Source organism: Pterocles gutturalis, unplaced genomic scaffold, assembly GCF_000699245.1.
Source record: "Pterocles gutturalis isolate BGI_N339 unplaced genomic scaffold, ASM69924v1 scaffold32676, whole genome shotgun sequence".
In the NCBI taxonomy this organism is placed as follows: domain Eukaryota; kingdom Metazoa; phylum Chordata; class Aves; order Pterocliformes; family Pteroclidae; genus Pterocles; species Pterocles gutturalis.
In genome coordinates this window covers 1-22,185 of record NW_010106499.1, presented here as the reverse complement: position 1 = coordinate 22,185, position 22,185 = coordinate 1, and the positions used below count along the sequence as shown (strand labels likewise).

Here is a 22,185-nt window from a genome sequence, read left to right as displayed (position 1 = left end):
TGCGTGAGTGGCCTCTGAAGATGAAACTCTTCATCGAAGAGACCTGGGCTGTTCCGTTCTTCCTAACGGCGCTGGGAAATTCGTTGTTAACAGTTGAGTGTTACGGTGCTGGCAGCAAGATCCCAGCTTGAAGGGATCCCTGATGCTTATTTCCAAGCTCAGAGGGGGGTTTTTAGTCCTTTATATCAAGCACAACTGTGTCAACCTAATACAATTCCTAGAGCTGGAGATTACTCCACATCAGAAACTAATACTAGTCTGAAAAATGTTCTTTCCACCCCCTGGCCGTGCACAGAGATAACGCCACCGCTCTGATCTCCCGTGCTCCCAGCCAGGCTGGGCATGTAGCTGTGCATGTCCTCATTTTCATCTCTTGCCATAAGTAAATCTCTCCAGTGCCCTCATCAGCTTCCTGAAGGCTCTCAAGAGCCACGGGGTGTATGTTGAGTTGCTAATCACTCTCCACAGGAGTTTACATCTCTGTGAGTCCTACCAGTAATCTTCTCCACCACATCCTGGCCACACAGCGTACCTGAATCTCATCAGGATGTTTAACATCAGGGAGACCGGAGAAAGGCTGTTCCACCAGCTAAAGGAAATGATAGGCTTCAGCTCACACAGCTTGCCCAGCATCATGCTTCAGCCCAGGAGACTTTGCTCTTGGAACCCCCACAAGCTGAACATGGGGGCTCAGGGTGTAAATAGCAACACAAATTGGGGGAGAGGAGAAAAGGTCTGAGAGGGTTTAGAGCTGCTGTCGAGTCTTCACCTTCTCAGCTATGTCCTGTATTTCCCTAACAATCAGGTAAATACTGCAACCAGAGGGCAAATGTACCCCTGTGCCTGCCAGAGGCCATCTGCATTCCCTCCCCCCCCCCCCACCGCCCTGGCGTTTGGCGAGGCAACGAAGGGGCAGGTTTCGCTGAGTTTTGGAGCAGGATCCCAGGGGAAGTGCAGTCCGGCTCTCCTGGAGCCCAGACGAGCCTGCACATCAGTGAGATGTGAGAGCACTGAGATGAGCTCCAGATGGGAGCTGATGAAGCACAGAGACCCAGAGAGGCTGCAGATGGCTGCAGCCATGGAGGAGAGGGCTCCAGAGGAGCAGAGGGAGGCTCAGGCAAGGCAGCGGGAGGAAACAGAGGCTGGGGAAGTCTGCAAGTTTGCTGGAGCAGTGCCAAGGGAAAGCTTGAAAATCATTCAGACCAGGATCTTAGGACTAATGGGACTAGGCAGGTGCTGGCAGCCATGTGTGAGCAGCCCAGGGGCACGCTGTGTGTGACAGAGCCCGGAGTGTTGAGATTGCGCAGCAGAAAGTCATCATAAGGGATGCTGATACACAAGCTGGCAGTCACGTATGTCACAGAGCCTTGTTCATTGCCCAGAGCAGCCAGGAACACTCAGATCATGCTTCCCTACAGCCACCCACTTGTTAGCCACCCTGAAATGTGAAGACCAGAGTTATGCCACGTTCTTTGCAGCCCAAAGCCTTCTGCATCCACCACATCAGGGCATGATCTGCGCCACAGGTAAGGACTCTCCCTGGCCAGGCAGGTAAGGGGCATGGCAAGGCTGGGACACCACAGCCCTGTCCTCTGCTGGCATTTCACAGCACCCAGGCCCCTTCCCATCAGGACCAAAAGAAAAAAAATCTTGCCAGATCCTTCTTGATGCTCAGGCTGAAGAAGGACAAGTCATCCTCCCAGAGGCCAGCCAGTGTGTCCGAGCCCAGCTGTGGGCTGGACAGGCAGTGCAGAAGTTGGCTGAGGTCCTGAAGAGAACTGCAACTTTGAAACGACAGCGTAAGGGGATAAAAGCAGAGTCCCCAAGTCCCTAGAGCTAAGGGAAAGCCTTAATTACCTTTTTCCCAGCTACAAATTAAAAGTAAAAATAGACTAATGCTGCCTTGGTTTAGCCCAAGCCCTCACCAGTATTGGTTTTGAACAGCCATTGAAGGTAAGAGCAGGGTGGGATATGCACTGTCCCCCCCTTGCATCCCCTCAGCATCTGATGGCTTTCACATTGCAGGACCACCTAATTTTTATATCGTAACGCTCAGCAGAGCCACGAATCTCTGCCTCCACCCTCCCGGTGCTGCCCTTCCCCATGCCCCCTGGAGCCCCTGCTGCAGACTGCCGGAGGCAGTGCCTGGAGGTGCCTTTCTAAAGCTAGCTCTGAGTAACACCTCGAACCTACCTTCTTGTTCCTAATGCAGACCTTGTTGCTACCACAGCTGCTTCCTGGGTCAAGGGAACTGGTTTGATCATAAAGTCACGTAAGAGGGTTTTAACCTTCATTATTTCGAATTGCAGATTAATTTAAATGCATCATTCAAAAGGCCCTGCAGAACAATTACACAACCAACTGCGGGAAAATTAACTGCTCATAATTGTACCATGGCAGCAAGGTGATATCAGCATCGGCACTTTTTTCCAAGAAGATTTCTTCTCCAAAAGCATCACCCTCCAAGGAGTCCCACTAGCCCCTTCCCAGCAAGCATCTTCTTGCACACAGCAACGAATTCAGCCCTGCCACATAGCAAATCCTCACTGCCCTGTGATATTCCATACGCACAGAGACAGCTAATTTATGTATTTATTTGGGCTCATTTGGGAAAACCTCTATTGCTTCTATTACCTATTGTTTCCAAGCAGCCCCTCTTGCTGGCTTGGTGCAGGTGCTAGGAGCGAGCAGGAGAAAGGTTCCCCAGCCAGTGACAGGGAGCTGTGGCAAGGCAGGGGAAGGTCCTGCCGGCTTTGCTGGGGAATGGACCACTGGTGTGATGAGTGCCTGTGAGGTCTCACACACAGCCCATGCTCCTGCTCCTGCTCTGCAGGTAGATCACACATGCAAATCAGTGGCAGCACAGTAGATTTGGACCTGTGCTGCTACCCAGATCAGCAAAAGTAGATGCTAGCAGCATATGAGTGGCAGGTTGGTTACTGGTGGAGCAGAAAATATGCCCAGTACCTCTGGCTGGCATCGGTCAGTGCAAAAGCCTGAAGCCTGGGCACCTTACAGATGTCCCCAGCTTGGGCACACTGTTCTGCTAGAGCAGGGCCAAGTGATCTTAATGGCCTTTTCTGAATTTAGGAATCACTGTATGTCCAGAAAAGCAGCAGCAGTCCAAAATGGTTAATCCTACAAAGGTTCTTCAGCTTTGCAGAAGGGAAGCAGGAGAAAGTTTTCCCCACTGTAAGTGAACTGCATTTTTGCTATGCAAACATTAGCCCATTTCCTGAAAAGACCCTAACGACCTTGCTTGGTCCTTGGAAAGGAAAAACAAACTTGTTTGTTTGGGGCTTTTTCCTAAACTAGAAGTTATGCTGGAATGGGATTTGTTCAGTAATGAAATGCAAGGTTAAACTGTGATAAGGATGTAACCATGGTAATATGATGCAAGTTTGCAGGAGTCATTTGCGTAATCACTAAGAACGAAAACTTTATGTATTCATCAGTGTGATCATTAGGAAAATAAATATGTAAAGCAGACTTAAAAAAAAAAAAAGCAAGCTATAAAAGGAATGCTTGAGGGTGTGCTTCCCTGGAGCTTTCCCCAAGGTAGCCCTTTCTGGAAACTCTTAACACACTATTTATTTTGCAATGATCTATCAGAAAAAACAGCCATCACCTGGTTTGGCCTTGGCAATGAAGAACATCAGCAATCTCTCTTCATTTCTGCCTGAGCAAGTCCAGGACCTCCTGCAGTAATTCCACTGCAGCAAATCATTACAGTGTTTATTTTAGATGGGTTTGTTCAACCAGGTTCCACTTGATCTCTGCCTAATCCAACAGGCAAGATTTCCAGCATTAAAAAAAACGCTCAAAGTAGCAGCAGGAAAAGCCTATAAATCAAATCTCTTCCAAAGCTGGTTTGCAAGTTTTCTCTTTGCAGCCCCCATTGCAGGTCAGCATGTCCTACCTGACCTGACCCTTTGCTGCCAGTGAAATAGCCCTTCCTCTTCCATACTTATGTCACCTCACCCTGATCTACAACTGATAGCATCGGATACAGATAAAACTGTTGTTTCCAAGTGGTACAACGTCAGTGTCCCTATTAGCCTGCTTTCTCCTTCTGTCTTGTTCCAAAGTTTCAATCTCAGATATTTCTCTAGGTTGGGGAAATAATTACATCAATACAGTTTGCTGCAAAGGTCTTACTTGCTGCGTATCACATGATTTGGTCTCCACAGCAAATTCTGCTTATAAAAACAAGGAAACACCAAGTAACCTTCCATAAATCTCTGAAATCCATTTTTGGACTAATTACTTCTTCTTTAACTTTTAGTCAGAGGGTAAACTACCCAGAACAATCACTTTTTTTTCAGGGGAACTGCATAATAAAAGTACAGATAGTAAAGAAAGGCAGTGGCTAAAAAAAAATCTGTTACTAGAAACGCAATCTCTTTTCAGCAGTCATCAGCACCCGCAGCCCTTGTCACAGGAGAGCTGCTGGCAGTAGTACCAAAGGTGAGAGTCAGGACTTAAGTCCAATGCCAAGTGAGCACCTGAGTCATCCCCGCCTGCACAGAGAGGAGTGTGCTGCAATAAAACCCCTGCCTGCTTGAGATTAGAAGTACAATTGTTGGTGCTGTTTAGAAATCGATTAAGCCACATAGTTCTGTTATGGGATACCCTGTGCCCTCTAGGAACAGTATGACGCTGGTTGGGAAATGCTCTGAACAAACGTTCTCCTCAAATGCATTGTCTCTCCAGGCAGTGCTTGAAAGTGGACTGAAAAAGTGATTAAGTTTAGCAACAGAACATGTCACAAGCCCAGAAACCACAAGCCCTTGAAATTAGGTGCTGTGTGAAACCTGCAAAGATAGATATGCCTGATTCATTGGTCTCAGTGTCATGGTACAACAAGATATCATCAAAACACTGATGATTTCATGAAAGAGTTTTTGATCTGAAGCATCACTTCAAGTTTCCTTGGAAGGCAGTGCTCTGCAGGTTAAGATCCCCCCTCTCTAGAGAACAACTGAACAGTAGTCAAAACACTGCAGGAGCCCCTGAAGGTGAGACTGAAGTTCAAATATTGCGGTCAATTAAAAAACTTAAAGTTCTTAAAGGAATTACCAGTCATCTGGAGCAAAATGGGTTTTTTTTCAGTCAACTTTGTTTTCATCACACGAATTATATTCATTTTCAGAGGTAACTAGCAAACTCAAGAAGCCTTACAGAGCATCTTCAGACTTTGGAATCAAAACCAGGAACATCATAAGTGCAATGACACAAGCTGCAGACTTCAAGGAGGCTCCATAACACTCTATGTCCTCTTGTTCACATGAACATTTCAACCCTTGTGAGATTCTTGCAGCTCAAGCCTGAGCAGATGGAGTAGGTCAGAAGAAAATCACAGTGAGCATGGGGCTCTTTGCTCCCCAAAAGCCAATGGACCTCCCTCCATATCTCTGTTGGCAACAGTCTGGTTTGGGTAACTCTGTCAAGCTTCTGAGCCTCTGAGGGCTTCTTTACCCTTTTGAAGCTTCTGTGGAGCAGGGACAAGATAAGAAATCATGGGATGTCTAGGCTTTAGGCATTAGCTGTTGGCATTAGGCCCCTAAGTGAATTTCAGTTGTTCTCTGTGAGCAGAAGACACACAAATTTAGGCCCTGCAGAGCCAGTTAATGATCCCAGGGTGAGTCATTCTCACCTCAGCGGGACAACGCCTCTTCATTCAGCACAGGATGTAGATGCTGTCTAACGCCCGTAGCGTTGTTCAGAATTAGCTGATGAAATTATTTGGAAGAAATCAAGTTACCTTCCAGGAATTAATGGAGAAAACAGTATGTACAGGCTTAGAAACTGCACTGTTACATTTTAATTTCTTTTTCCCTTGGCAGCATCCGGAGAATTTAATTTCTAAAAGAATAAGTAACTTTGCAGTCATCTGCAGTACCTCTTCTACCTTATCCAAACTAGTGATCAGCATCTGAGCAACCTCAGGACTACCCCATTTGGAAAAGAAAAAAAAAACCTGTAAGTTTCTGGTTCAGCCCAGCACAGGCTGGGAAAAATTCTGAAGCCCTGAATACTTCCCTGGGATTTTTCCCAGCAAAGCAGCCTCACGCTCTAAGAACCAGGGTTAATCCTGGTTCATGCTCACCAGGATGCTGCTCACCAACAAGCTGGGTTTAGTACATGCTGCATAATTTTTGAAGCATGCACAAGTACAGGTAGAACATAAAGAGAGTTAAACCAGCAAGAAATTGCTATTACAGCGATAAAACACACATCATAAACCAAAGTCACCTAGGCATGGAGAAAGGTGGCTTTTAGTTACACCTTAGCATTTTCCAAAATCAGCTCACTAGCATGCGCGCTCACTGTCTTGTCTACGAAGCTGATGAACTCCAACCTACAGAGCTGCAGTGACAGCATTTCTGGGCTCACACGAGGCATCTTTAACAATGTTTTTTAAAATCCAGTTACTTTCATGATAGTTTTCTACCTGCATGGAATATAGCTTTTGTAGAGTCTTGTCTCTGTTTCTACAACTCATAAGGCAAGGCCACAATTCCGACACTACCACTTAGATACTATTTACAGCCTTTTTTAATGGCCTAAGTACTGTGTTTATTGACAAAACACTGGAAATCAGCATCCTAGAGGCTGAATTTTGGCCACACGTGATATTGAGCAGGTATTACCTAGCCTCACAAATCAGTAACTATGCCTAAGCCCCACCAGTACTTAGCCTTTTTTTACTGCAACATACCTGCTGGAGTCCTTTCTACAAAGTTCAGGTTATTATTGTTTTGTCTTCTGAAAGATGTTGTTTAATGGAAGATATAAATATTGATTTAGAACAGGGTCAGATAAGGTTAGCTCATTGTGAAGCAGAGCAGGGAGGAAATCCAGTCAGCTTCTAAGAAACCTTTCCAGTCTAGAAAGCAGCTGCTCTGCCAGGCACATGCGGATCTCATCCATGCACAAACTGCATCACTTTCTGGAAGGGGTAACACTTGTTAGTTTTGGATACATAGCGCCTCCTCCCAGCTATAGAAACAACAACAAAAAAATATTTTCCCTCAAGAATGGCTTTGACTAATCATAGCCATGACAGCTTCACATCTCCCACTTACCTGCTGTTTTCTTTCTAGACAGACTGTCTGCCAAAGAATGAAGTTTAAGGCAATAATAACTTGCAGTGATTGTTCTTCCCCAGCTGTGGGAATGTTTAAATTGCAATGCTAAACAGGGATACAGCCACAGCAAGAACGCATCTGCAACTGCATCCCACTGCTGAACTGGCTGCCAGTGTTGCTTCACAACGAAAGCCTTGTGTTCCCTGTGCTCTGCAGCACCCGCAGCTTCCTCCTGTGAAGAATCTCTTATATAAAAATAACCAAGGTAATTCCAGTTTTGTGGAGAAAGGAGATAAAAAACAAACCACCCCAAACATTTTCTTAAAGTGAGTGTACTTTCTTTGAAGCAGGCTCCTCAAACTTACCTGGCTCACAGCTGATGTTCTTGGGATCAACACTAAATGCCTGAGCCTAAGTGACAGAACCCTTGTATAGTGTTCACAAGGATCCTGCTGTGCTTCCACTGAAGACAACTCTGATTTTAGAAACAAAAGTTGGGCCATAACTGAATGTAATGTCTCACTCTATCCTCTCCAAGAAGTTATTCTACCCTCTCTCCCCAGATAAACTCTCTACAGCTGGGTGCTTTATTAAAATAATATTTGCACTACCCTTAAGGAGATGACACTGGATTACTCTGCTTTAGGTGTTAACTGCACTTGCTTTTCCCCACAGACCTTTTCCAAAGCAAAGAAGGAGAAATCACTGTGCTAGAGGAGTGCACCTCATCTACTAATGCTAATACTTTAATTCCATGCCCTGAGAAAATTTCTCTGTAAGCCAACACTCTTGTGTATAATACATTTATATACCCTGCGTACATGCACTCTGCATACACATGTGCGTACATGTTTATTAATGACATAGTAGAACATTAACTTATAAAACTTTCATACATTAAATGGCAGCTTTTAAGGAAAAAAGTAATCCTTTTCAGACCATCAGCTGTATTAGCAGCTGTCAAAAATTGAAATCTTGGCTCCAATCAAGTTACACGTTATACACTTTATTAGTAACATATAATGGTGAGGAATTATGCCACCCATGTACACACATGTACAATATCACAATCAGATAATAATAATAAGAAATTTTTAATTTTCTCTTGAAACAAAGAATGAGACACTAACAAAAACAAATCATTACAGCAAAAATCTTTGCTATCTTCCCAAGAAGAACAAAAATATGAGCAGTAAATAACATGGGCCTCACATAGAAATATATTTCTCTTACTAATATTTTTTGCTCAATTCATTCCAGTTCATGCATTAACATCACTTCTCCCTCTTCACAGACTTCAGACCAAATGGTGGTGGTGGGGAAATCACACGGGATACAACAACTTAGCTTGTGGTCTGTGAATCATTAGCAGCCTAGAACATTTAAGAAGGTGGTACACAGACATAATGAAAGACAGCGACCGAAAAGGTCACACGTTCCCATTCACACAGGAAAACTCATGAGTTCACAGAATGAAAAATGAAAGCAATAAATGCTTATAGCTTAACCCAATTTCACTTGGTTGCAGATGCACAAGATAGTCCAAAGATTTCTCAAAAAGCATTTTTGCATTAGGAAACATGGGCTGGCAGCTCTAATTACACACTCCAGTGATTGTCTCTGAAATAACAGACTGTCTTGAACAAAAGAGATAACCACGAGGATGAAGTTAGGAAAGCCCTATTAACCTGAAATGATTCATATTTTTCTTCCTACTTCCTACTTTGTTCTTTTTTCCTTGTTAAACATGAGCATTCAGCAACAGAAAGAGATGTTATTAAAGACAAGAACCCATCCACAAAATAATACTCTGAAGGACTTAGCTACCAAGCTGAAGAAGAAAGCAGCAATTCCAGACTATGCCTTACAGGTCTGCTATTTTCACACCCAGCCAACAGAAATGAGAGTTTTAAGGCCATGTTAGGAATCCTAAATAAAAATGGGTCAGTGTTCTCTGGGTGTCTCCCACTGAACTTAGCAAAAGCTTAACATGGTCTGGAAGAAACAAAAAGATAAGAGTTATTTTAAAGGCTCATCTCTGAATATTGTAACTGAAAGTTAGCAATTACACACCCTGGTGGGCCCCAGGGAAGTTGGGTTGCTTACACTCACCATTACATGAGTTCTCTTGCATCCTCAGGTTCTCTTGAAGCACTTAAAAGAAAAGCAAATTGAAAAGCAAAAGCTGATGCACGGGATTGGGATGCCTCTCCTCACTTGGTTTCCCACTCCATCCCCTCATAGGTGACATGTAATTCCATTAATTAAACTATTACCTCTTTAAGCAGTTACAATTTTTAGCCCCTACCTCTACTCTTACTGGAGGGCTCAGCCAGAATCTCCAGGCTAAGAGAGTCTGAAACCCTATTTCCAATTCCAGATGGATGTTTGATTGGGTAGATGTTGTTTGTTTAAAACAAAAATTAAAAGCAAAAAGACCAAAGCCCCAACTACCCCAAACTTATTTCTGGCATGAGCTAGAACCTCAGTTTCTTGACAGACAGATTATAAGATTATTGCATAAAATACTGGTTTGTTCTTTATTTGCTCTTTATTGTGCTGCTGAGGCTTTTATTTAAATATTTTATCATTGCCTGGAAACAGCTCACAGGTTTCCAACTTACAAGCTCCTTTTAGAGGGGGAGTATTAAATCCAGGATGTAATTAAGCCTTTGTTATTAGGAATATTTTCTTTTCAGGCACCCAGCAGGGTTTCCAGCATGTCAAAATCTTGTTTGGACCTTTTCAGAGGGTAGCCATGTAATTTGGCAGAAGATAAAAAACACAAGGAGCCAAAAGGGCTAGAATATTTTTTCAATAATCATCTGAACATAACTAAAGAAACTGGAAACTAGTAGTGAGGAAAGGAATTAAAAAACGAATTTTAAAAAGGAAGAAAAAAGCTCAATCTTTGAATTTTAACAGTGTGTATTGGACATTTCAGAAAGCATTCCAGATACTGCCGAGGACTTTCTACTGGACATTTGAAAATACGTCCTCAAAACTCCAAAGATATTCTCTTGTTAAGATTTTGAAACAGCAGAAGTAAAAAGCAGCCATGGGCCATGAACATAAATATTTACTGAATCTGCACCTCATGGAAGAACGTATCTACTTTGGCACACATTATTATAATTTTTCCAAAGGGAAAAGCCAGCATAGATATCAAAAGACAGGAACTTACACTTCGCTCACTCAGGCTGAAAACATGTACATCCCCTAATGGGGCAGCTTATATCACAGCACGTCATTAAATATAAAGAACTGACATAATGAAAGCATCTCTACTGCCAGTCCTATACCCTTGCCTGCCATTTGGCTATGAGTTACTTTGCCTATATTCGGCCATCTCACCAGAGGACTCTTCTTGTAGAGCTCGCCTCTCCAGAAGCAGCAAGGTGTGCCCACTTTCTCTCTAGCACTGGACCTGCCAAAGAGACATGGACCCTTTTTTGAAAGGCGAGTGTTCCAAGCCCAGCTTATTCTGATATGTATATTGCCATTCATTTTTCCCATGTCTGAAGCATCTATCACAGAAAATGTTAAATTAGGATCATCAGGTCAAGAGGCTAAGTTTAGAAAGCTAAGTTTACAGGGTCCTTTTTATATAAAGGGATTCTCTAAATCTACAGTGAAACACAGAAAAGAAAAGCAGTTAATGATACTTATCATACCAAAAGACTATCTTGGAATTACAAAGTTCCCCATACCCAACTGTGACAATCCATGGAAAACTGTGAGTAGGATTCCACCTTCTGCATAGCACTACGTCTGTGGGAACTCAAAGAGACAGCATCATTGATGGTACTGTACCTGCAGGCTCAACTCAAAGGCTACTAAAGCTTAAATGTTTGCAGAAAGTCTATTAACTCAGGCCTGACTTTTTCAGTAATAGTAGAGCCTTGGTATTATTGCAGTGATATCAATTCTGTAGGTGTGTCGATAGAGTACAAGGTAAAGGAGAATATTTTCACAAGCACTGCAGTGAGAAATCCACATCCCAAACTCAGACAAACCTAATAACACAAGGTGAAGGTCAATGAAGTCTGCTCCTTTTGTAGCTAAGATGCACGATATAAACAGCAAATATTTCACCAAAGTGAAATATCACTATTTTCCTTTAAGTCATCCTCACAGCTTTTAACAAGCTGCAAAATATATGATTTAAGTTACACAAGCACGAAAATTATACAATTCATAGCGCAGAGAAATAAATGCAAAAAAGGACAGAACACATTCTCTGGTACTCCACACATATTCAGAGGAGGTTTAACACAAAAAATGGAATTTCTTCAGCAGCACTGATTAAACTTAAGATGAAGCAAGGATCTTCTTTACAAAGTAAAGGCACCAGCTCTTTGTAAACACATACTCCTCTCACTTTAACTGAGAAAGCACTCAAAATATTCCGTGGAGGCAACCTGTGTGGTAGTGTTCCATTGCCTATAAATACTTCACAGTAGAGATATCAAAGGTCTTACTTCTCCTTTTTACTGCATTTAATAAGAGATGTTTTTCTTCAATTTAATTACTGGGAAACTCTTTAAATCTCCCTGGAAATGTTACAATGAATCTATAAGACAGTGTTTTCTCTTATCTGCCTTCTGATATCTATCAAGAAGTTTCAAGGCAAAAGAAATGTCAGATGCCAGTACGAAACACACACATTTGCAGTCATCTCTTGTTTTCAGTATTGTGCTATAGACAGTTTTCCATAAGGAACCATTGGTTTATATTAAAAATATAGATACATTTAAAAAAAGGAACTTGTGAACATCCTCCAGCTGTGCAGCTACCAATGCTCTGACTTTCCACATGCACTAGCAAAGAGCGAACAAGAAATTAACTACCTCTCAATTCTTTGGGAAAAAGAAGATTAGATACTTCTGATCACAATGACTGTACTTCAGGATTACAGATTTTTTTCAAGTATGCATCCTGAATATACATGTCTCCCTAGTGTGGAGAGTATTCACACAGTTCTTTACTAATGAAACTGCAAAACTCGAAAACTGTTAAAATAAATATTCCATACAAAGATGAGTTGTTTGCATCTTGGGCAAAATGAACTGAGCATCTTCATAGTTTCCACCCTATAACTACCACCAATATCACCAAACACACTTTACTACTCATACACACAAATCCAGTGATAACACTAATTAATATTGTTCAGTATCCAACCAAACTTGTGCGTTTCTAAGTCACCTTCTTTCAGCTTTATAAAGCTGACTGAATTTTTAATGTAGTACTTTCAGCTTCTACGGGACTCTCAACTGGCACCTGGAGAGGGGAAAAAAAAAAAAAAAAAAGCAGGAATTAAGCTGCTATTCAGCAGAAGCTATTCCCAACCTCAGTATTCTTAGGTAATTTTTAGGTTAGACCCCAACAGTCTATGTAGTTAATTAGTGAAATCAGGCATTTATGGAAAGCCCTATTTTCCCTTCTCTCCACAATGAAGAAAAAAAAAACCCAAACCAAAAAAACCCCACAGAATTGAATTTCTTAGTATAACTCTAAAGTATACATTTACAGCATATAGATATTCATCATGTGGAGATCAGCTTTCATTTCTTTTCTCCGTTACATTTAAACACCATAGAATCTTGATGATCCAGGTTTGGTATCAAAGTGCTACTGTACCTTATTAACACAGGCAACTCTCAATTAATTATGGTAATACCAGGGCAAGGACTCCAGGCTTTTCTTTTATTGTGGCTAATATAAATGAAGTTGTGCCACAGCTAGGCTAATGAACAAGGTGATAATGGCAAACTGACAAGTCATGGACCACTTCCTATAGTCAGCATGTACATCCCTGAGACAGCCCCGACCCAGGCTGGTAAACCCACAGGATGCCACAGCGTGCACACACAGCTGCACAGGTTTCAGGTTCATGTTAGCTCACATAGCACCACTTTGGAAGTTTCCGAACCTTTAGGCAGATGCTAACAGTGCACACATGATGGCAGATGACCAAAAAGCTGCAGTATATGCAAGACACCTACATATAAAAAGAAGCGTGACAGAGGATCTTGCAAAAAGCTGTTTATCTTGATCCAAACAATCAAAAAACCCACAGCAGTGAAAAGTTTTCAATGTCAGCCTTATTTCCACTAGTGACTGTGATAATTTGGAAAAGCTGCTGAAACATGGTTTCGGGACCTCCTAAACAGCAGAAAGTGCTGTGCTCACTCTTCATTTAAACTGAGAGGGTGCTCAGCAGAAGAACAGGCCCAGCTCTTCATGCAGCACAGTACAGAAACTGCAGCGTGACTTCTGTTCATCAGACACTGCCTTCACCTAAAGGGACTGCAGGTATTTTAAACAAAATACGTAGTCTACAGCACAGCCCTCCAACCTAATACACAAAAAGGCTTCACAATTTACAATGCTACTTGCAAATATGAAAAAAGCAAGATTCAAGCAATAAAATCAGAGATTCAATATTAGCCACTTAAAATTAAGGAAAATCTGAGAGCAGAAGGTCTTTCAGTTTTTTTCATGGGAGCTAAACTGAGAAACAGATATCTGAGGGCAGCCTTCCATGGGGCTCTGTTGTTTCAAAACAGCATGGAAACAGTCATATTATAAGTACTCTTTTGCTGTTAATATTATTATGCCAGTAGAAGCCAAGCATTCAAGTACGGTAATACAATCACAGTAAAAGAATCACCACTTACAGCTTTAACATCCAAATTCATAATCCCTAAATTCACATTGTGTCTTCGCAAATCTGATTTTATTAAGGCTGAAACAAAACATAAAGAGAAAGCTGGTTCACAACTTTGCAATGACATACATTTCAAGGGAAATGTTTGTACAGTTCAAGCACACAGAAGCTGCTTTCAGCACATATTCAAAATACCTGTATTCACTCTTTTGCAATTTGAACTTACTGACAATTTGAACTTGCTCCTCACAAAGCACACACAGAAAATGATAATAAAAGCTTTTAAACCATGAGTACTTAAAGTAAAGCTGGATGGCTTTGGCACTTTCAGCTCATTTGTAAGTACCAGCATGTGTAAGTTACTGGTACAGTTTAGGAATACATAAGCAGTTTCTTGCATTTGGAAAACTGCGAACTGTCTCCATTTACGTATTCGTTTACATTTACTATCCTACTCTGGAGATAGACGTCTGCCTCATTCAAGACATGACTCAAGAAATGGGTGACAGATGGCTGTCCATATATTAGCAACATCATCCTTAAAACAAAGGGTGTGCGCACAGCAAGTATTTAAAATTAAAAACAAAGCAAAAAAACCCTGGTAACTCTGCAATTATAACTTTCATCCTCAGCCTGGACAGGAATCCACATCTTTAAATCCTAGATATCAGAGACATCTAAAAACTACCCAAAAATTCACTATCTCAAAAAAACCTTCACATTTTTACACTAAAGAGAAATCATTACTTACATTTCTGATTAATTACCTGTTAAGATAATGCCCACAAAAATCCAAGCACAAAGAAAGAGGTTTCCTGCACGGGCACTGTAGTCTGTTATGAGTTTTCCTTGAACAAGTGTAAAGACAATTCCAAATATCTATGAACAAACAAGTCACTTCATCAGGGAAGAGAAGGGTCATCACTTTACCTTGCAAAGTTTCAAGTGACATCTTATAGAAACCAAATTTAAAAAATTAAGACTATAGCAACACAACAGAGACTTAGTAGCCAAGCCTAAGAAAGCCTTCTTAGATTCAAGCAGAGTGGCCTTCCTGAACATTACTTCACTTGAAGAAATAAAATGATATAACCTGTGCTGATGCATTAAGGAGACCTGAGGAAGTGCCTTCAGGCTCTGGGTATGTAATTTCCACAGCAAATTCAAACCCAAGTGGGAGATAGCCAGTCATGAAGAACCTGTTGAAGAAGAGAATGAGAGGATGACAGGTGTGGCCTTCATCTATTACTACAGCTAAGAAAATCAAACATAAACACATGCTATTATGAATAAGCTGGTATTCTGAACTGTTTTCAAGATCTAACATGATTCAATACTTGCTTTGCCTGCCTCATTCCCTCAACCTCATCCAACAATTTTAGCCATACATCTCTCTTTTTAGAGGTGTATTTAGAGGTCTCTTTTTGTCTCCCATAACCACCTGCACTCCACTCCGTACATATGAAACAACCCTCTCTGACCAGTCCACAAGCCACTCCATAACTGAAGCCAATTGCTTTCAAATGAAAGACACCCCTGAACATCATAATTTGATCAGCCCAAACATCCATGCTGGAGGACAAAAAGAAGACCATCTGTAGGGAGCGAGGCTGAACACTGGAAGGGCTGCTAGAAGTTGCTGTGGAAGAAGCTGAGGGGACTGATGGGTGACAGAAGAGCAGGGGCTTAATGCAGTTGAAGTTAGCTGATCATTTTTTAAACAGAAACTCTCAAGGCATTTCTGGCTCCACCTTGACTGCCGTGTCTGGATACAGCACCATTCCCTCAGCACCTTTTTGGGCCTTTAGGTTATGTAGCTATGAGAAGTGCTCATGCTCTTCCAAGCAAACAAAGCATCCAGCATGTCACCTGGGCTATCAAAATATAGCTTAATCAAACGCACGGAAGCCAGTCTTCCTAGATTTGTTCAGTTAAACTCTAATTACTTATCCACTGTATCTTATCCAAAGATTCAACCTTACGGCAGACAGCTTTTTAAATTGGAACCAAACAAATCAACCACGTACAGACTTCTGTTAGGTCCATAAAAATGTTAAATTAAATCAACTGAAAAGTGAGTTACTTCAGATTTATTCTGATGTAACAAAAGGTGAATCCCTAGTAAACCCTATCTGTACTGTGAGTTATAGGCACAGGCTGAGAGCATGGTGACAGAATATACAGTAGAATCATTTAGTTAAAACAGTTAAATATTGTTTCTGAACAGAACTGCAGTAAGTCTTCTAGTCCTCTTTAATTGCTCACCCAAGTACTCCTCCAGTCACGAACACTACTATAAGGTATCCGAGGTCCAAGGTAAAAGTAAATACCAGCAACCCGATGAAAGAAAGAATGTAAACAATCAAAGTAGTTTGCCTGCAACCCAACCAAAAAAAAAAAAAAATTAACATTGTTAACATAAAGTCATGGTACCTTGCTAAAGCATGGAAAAGTAACATGAACATTATTTCCTCTATAACAACTGACATTCTACAGCTATCAAATTTGCTTCATGTAATTCTGATGCAAACATATCATGCAACGAGAACATATCCCTTCCTGAACTCTTTATTGCCTTGGTTATATGGCTGCTTCACTCAAGGCTAAGAGGCTTGCTCATACTCTCAAAAGAGTGGACAATCACAGCAGATACTATTACCTCAAGACTTAGTTCTCTGCTGTGTTGTACCGCTTGGCCATTGTGCAGCACTGCTCACTATACAAAGATCAATACAGGAGCAGACAAATTGAATACTGTTATCGACAAAAGTCAGCCTAAAAGGCAAGTCAAACAAGTCTCATTACAATGTTATGTTTATTTTAAATCTGGAATAAGGGATGTCACTCAAAATATTAAAGGACATATCACTTATTTATAAGCCAAAACACATGCAGAAACAAAGCCAATCTACAGCATTAACACCCATTAAGTTTCTAGAACTCTTGCACATAATGTCCCAAGAGTCACCAGGAGAGAACTTCTCTACCACAAGCACTGCTTCAGGGCACTGTCCACCCCTGGTGGGCACCACGCCATAGCTGATGGACCCAGGAGCTCCTACCCCACAACAGAGTTCTGCTCCATGCTCATCCCCTGAATCAAAGCAAATGTTATGCTTACTAATAGGCCCAGGAGTAGTACCAAAAAAAAAAAAAAGAGACTCCATCAACTGTCCATTTTACAAGACAATGCAGTGTAGGTTTTGAGCCTTTATGCTTTCCCAGGAAAAGGAGCCCAGTGGGCCACATGGCCACTGTACATAGGACATACGGTGCCTTCCCTGTTAGCATTACACTCCTGCAGAGACAGGAATAGATGGAAAACCCTTTCGCATCTTTGCATTTTCCTCTCTGATTTCTTTTGGCCAAGAACCAATCAGAGCGACAAACTTTTGCTGTAGCCTCAGAAACTTGTCTCCACCAAGGCTGCTAAAGATCAGGGATGAACTGCATTTTATCATCAGTTCACTTCAGCCCTTACGCTGCAGTATTTTTCCAATGCAATTGCACCGCTCTCCTGCCCCTAACCCCATACATGCCTACCCACACTTACTTGTATGTTTTAGTGTAATCCAGCCACAAACCACAAATAATCGAACCCACCATTCCTGCCACCACCAGTGTCAAGCCAATTCTCCCAGCGTTCACTTCTTCTCCCTTTCAACAAATATTTATATGGTGCTCATTAATAACTTGCTTCCACTCAGAGTCAAGTTCAGACCTCTTGGCAGTCATAAGAGCAAACAAACATTCCTATGACTCCCATAGCTGTATGGTGCAAGAAACTGTAGGGGGGTATAAAGGAAACCAAACGTCTGAGCACACATAGCACCTACATAATAATAAACATCACCTCTGTAAATGTACAGTAAAAAAACCCAAACAACTAACATCCCCAGAAGCTTACCTCATGAGTTACTATCATCTGGTTTAATAGCGTGGAGACAGAATAAAATGCCCCAGTCATAATACCTGCAGTACCAAAAGAAAAGCTTCAGTCATTCCAGGTGTAGCCACACAGATCTGCTAGATCAGAGTTAATCTTCTGATATTTAAGACTCACATCAGAGGCAAGACCATTTATCAGCCAGTAAAACCTCTTCACCAGACCTACAAATGGTGTTTTGAATCCTTTCGGATTTCCCAGCACTGGATGCTGAGTATGTAAAAGTTTGGCACTCCGTTACCCCTAAGCAACCACCACCACAACTACAACTCGATTTGCTTCCGGCACACATTCGACTGCTCTGACAGACTACAGCCAGACAGCACCACTTACCGTAACTGATCAGTAAAAGTACAAATGGAATGTTTTTGAACAAGTTTATAATTGACTGCTTGTAGGAGTACTCCTCAGGAGGCATAGTTTGCAGGACTGCTTGAGAGTGACTAGGAGGGTATTTGGGCTTTTCTTCAAACACTGGGGAAAAAGAAGAAGGAACAATTTTGATTTGTCTTTACCAGACTAATGCTTTTTCTTTTTGAAGTGTTTCAGTTTGATTAATTTCTCAAGTTTAATTTGTGGTTTATAACACTTCCATGTAAAAATATTCTAGATTTTCCCCATGGAAGAATTAAGACATGATGGATGCACTAATTACTTGGTCATGTCTGATTGCTACCAACATATGGTCAAACACAGACTTCATCTGCAACGTGTCTAGACCTTCGCATTTGAATTGTAAGAACAAGAAACAGATACCATATTATAGCATAATGTGCCCGCAAATGGTATCAAAAAGCTGAAGTGAGCTACATATCCTGGGCAGGGTTGTTCCAGGTGAAACACGACATAGAGGAAATTGGTTGTTGCTTAACCCTGGCACAACAGATAAGCAAACACAAGTAAACCTGAGAAAATGTAACCTCAACTATGTTGAGCAAAGTCAGATGCTTGAAGTGAGATGATGTAAACACTCCCTATGGTCACTGTTCAAATTACAAGAACAGAACACTTACCAACTCCCGCTAAGAAGAACAAAAGTGTGGACACTATCGCTGTTCCATAGAACATGATGCTGATGTTATGTGCCATTAGATCGAAGTCATTAGGTGTATTTGGAACCAAAACAGGTGGCAACAAAAAACCAATTGCAGTGCCAAGCTGTAAAATGAGAGAAGAAAATCAAAAATCATTTCTTTGTGAATATAAAAATTAAGTGAAAAGCTTTACCAAGAATTTATATCATCATAAGTACGAAAAAAACTGTGAAGGAAAAGTGTTCCTTTAGCATCATACTTCCGAGCCATTTGCTCTCAATGACATTTCACAATCAGGTCTTCAATAATTCAGGTGTTAACCTTTTCATTTCTAAATTAAACTACAATATTACACCTAGTATATAGCACATTTAACAACTAAGTATTAAGGAAGTTTATTTGCAGAAGAATCCTTCACAGGAAAACACTGTGCATGTACATAAATTTGTACGGGTCATCCTGCAAGGAAGGTCTAGAGATGACAGAAAATTCCAGCTATTCTTGTAGAAACAGTCTTCTCTTTTTCTCAGTCAAAACACTCCACTCGATGTTACAATCCTGCCACTACAGTAATAAAGACTAACATGCAAGGTTTATTGCAGAACTGACAGAGCAGAGAAGAGCAAGAGAAAAGGAGCATCCCTACCGAGAAACATAAAACCAAAACATGCATCTGCAATTAGTGTTACAGAAATAAAGAAAAATCACAAAATAAAGTAGTAGTGGGTTTGTATCTGGAGCCAATTCCAACATAGCAACTGATTTTGTATTAAAAAGAGATAAAGAGGGACTGAAATTTTGGGTATATATATGAAGTATTTTAAAACATGAAGGAACAACGGTCTTGGACTACTCTCCAATTTCTCTCTGCAGCTTCTCCAAAACGAAATTGCATTTAAAGAGTTAGAATTATTTTTTTTTAACTAAAAAACCCTGCATCTATTTCAGTTAAAAAATAAAAATAAAAAAGAACACCAAAGACTGTTAGAGCAGCAAGTCCAACACTCAGAAAGTACTCACAGGTGTGCCAACACGCTTACAAAGTGCCCTTTGTGCATATGCCCAGTGAGGGCTTTGCTGTTTTGCTTTTCCCCACAGACCATCAGGTTTATACAGTATCCAGTGCACACCTAAATAATTTGTTTCTTTTTATCCTCACCCTTCATTATATGAACCCTACAAACATGAACTGAGTATACAACTACTCTTAAGGTACGTTTTTCCTCCCCCAGTGTGAGCCAATGCAGTATCCACAACATTCCAAGAAATCAAGTAATGCCATTTTTCACCTTTTACATCCAGAGAGGTTAAGGCCAGCAGGATTGTGAGTTACAATGCATCTGGTGTGCCCAGTTTAAGATGCTCAATACTTGTGGAAGTCTGGCATTCCTAACAACTCTTGTTGCATTCCCAGTGATTTGTGTTTCAACTGGAAACGATCAGCCTCTCAAGAGATAACAGGTGCGATCTGATTTTTGATAACTACTCTGTCCTTCCCCTGTCTGCAGTCCCCAGCCCTGTTTGCTGTAGCTCTGAAGTTATGCAAAACTATCTGATAAGAAATCAGATGACCAAGAGTCCAGTTTGTTATAGCAACCTGATTCTGTTACACAGTTCACCTTGTGCCATTAAAAAAGTACAGTGAGACCATAATGCATATGCAGAAGTGAACTGCACTGGGATGTACAGACAACTTCACCTCTAACTCCCAAGTGCCTCATTTGTCATTTCACTACTCTTTCAGTCCAGCTTTTGAGAGGTTTTTTTTTTTTAAGAAAGCAAAAATTGAGAACAGAGAAATTCTGTTGTTTTACACTGTATCAGTCTTCACAGGTCACAAGCAGGGCTGGGATCCTAAGACCTATGCAGCACACAGCTCTGAGCCAGCGGGGTTCGGAAGGGCATAGCTGCAGAACAAGCCACCATCCCCTGTGCCAGACTGCAAGAGGGGGACAACACACACGTTGTCTGTGTGTTTCACAAGTATTTCCCAGGTAGGTGGCAGATGACCACCAAGCACATCAGCACGCTAAGATCTGTCCTAGCTTCTGCAGGTGAATGTGCTCTGGAAATTAATAAAGTCTTTTGTTCACACCCCTGCTCCCATTTCCCTCGTCCATCCTTCTCATAGTTCCTGTTCACAAAATTCCTGCTCCTGTCCTTCCCCATTTCAACCCCCACATCTCAGCACCCAAGTAAATCTGTTTGAGAGTCCCAGATGGTTCCTTGGCACCATACTGCACAAATGAAACCCCCTTGCTACTAGGAGGGCTGGTGCATGTCGGGAAGAGTGGAAATTTAGCTGCCAAAGAAACCTGTTACCTGAATCCAGGACACAGAAGCAAAATTTTTGCCCAACTGCTAGAACAACCAAACAACAATCCCCAAAGTCTTCAGTCCAAAAGGGACTGCTGACTTGTCCACTGGAAGACTTCAATGGAAAAAAAAAAAACAAACAGTTTTGGAAAAGCACTGGGAAAACTGTAAGCATCCAGATATGAGATAATGACCAACCCTAACTGTAAATACATAATGCTAATATTACTGGTGTAATAATCCAAAGTGCATAAACATAAAATCATCACACTCACATAAGGAAAAACAAATCCCCCGTGACCTTAACCAAACTGTACCTATGACCTCAGCCTGCACCAGCGATGTTGATGGGAACCTTAACATTTTGTTGCCACAAAAAAGCAGGGACAATGGCAAGGGGTGAGAACAAGGCTATGGGAGGACAAAAACCCATCAGCATCATATTTTCACCTGTGCTTTCACATATGCCTGTTCCAGCTCTCTGAAACCGGCCAGGACCAGGGAGCTGGAGAAAACCCATGACTCAGTTATCAGCTCCCCACAGGGATGTGAACTCTCACAGCGTTACAGAAAACTTCATGAGTCACCAGGGTATCAACTACTGGCACTCAGTGATTCGAGGCTGTATTTTAAAAGCGGGAACTAACACATGCTGGCACTGGGGCTCTCCATGAAAGTCCATGTACATCACCCTCCTCCAGCTGGTGGTGGATTCAGTCAGATGAACAACGTCAAAACTCAAGAGGAAGAGAAAGTGGTGCTGGACAGCTTCTGACAAGGGTCACGACCGATGTCCTCCAAGCCGTGTCCTGCCACACAGCCAGGGTCCTGCCAAGCGCGGCTGGCTGGGGCGGGTGGGACATAACAGCACCTCTGCTCTTGCCCCCGCTCCATCACTCTTCTTCTGTCCAATGCTGCCCCATAACCATTTAACGCAGAAAGGTCTTTCCCCCTTAAGCGACTCATTTTCAAATCAAGGCCACACCAGCCTCAAAGCCAACTCCCTTCCCCAAAGCCTCCCTCGCCCCCCTCCGCCCCTACCTGGTTGGCCAGCACGGCCACGGCGCAAGCGGTGGACACCTCGGTGGGGCCGAACCAGACGGAGGCGATGCGTGAGGGCAGCCC

General features: G+C 41.9%; 1 protein-coding gene across 1 annotated transcript; it reads right to left on the bottom strand.

Moving 5' to 3' along the window:
• Positions 1–12,311: 12,311 nt before the first annotated feature.
• Positions 12,312–22,179, bottom strand: FLVCR1 (feline leukemia virus subgroup C cellular receptor 1; the record flags this gene model as incomplete). Its single annotated transcript, XM_010087813.1, has 10 exons — positions 12,312–12,374; positions 13,775–13,842; positions 14,532–14,643; positions 14,858–14,963; positions 16,030–16,140; positions 17,318–17,421; positions 17,672–17,736; positions 18,044–18,184; positions 18,724–18,868; positions 22,102–22,179. Coding segments are annotated over 10 exons (993 nt in total), but the record flags the coding sequence as incomplete, so codon positions are not given.
• Between the last annotated feature and the right edge of the window lie 6 nt (positions 22,180–22,185).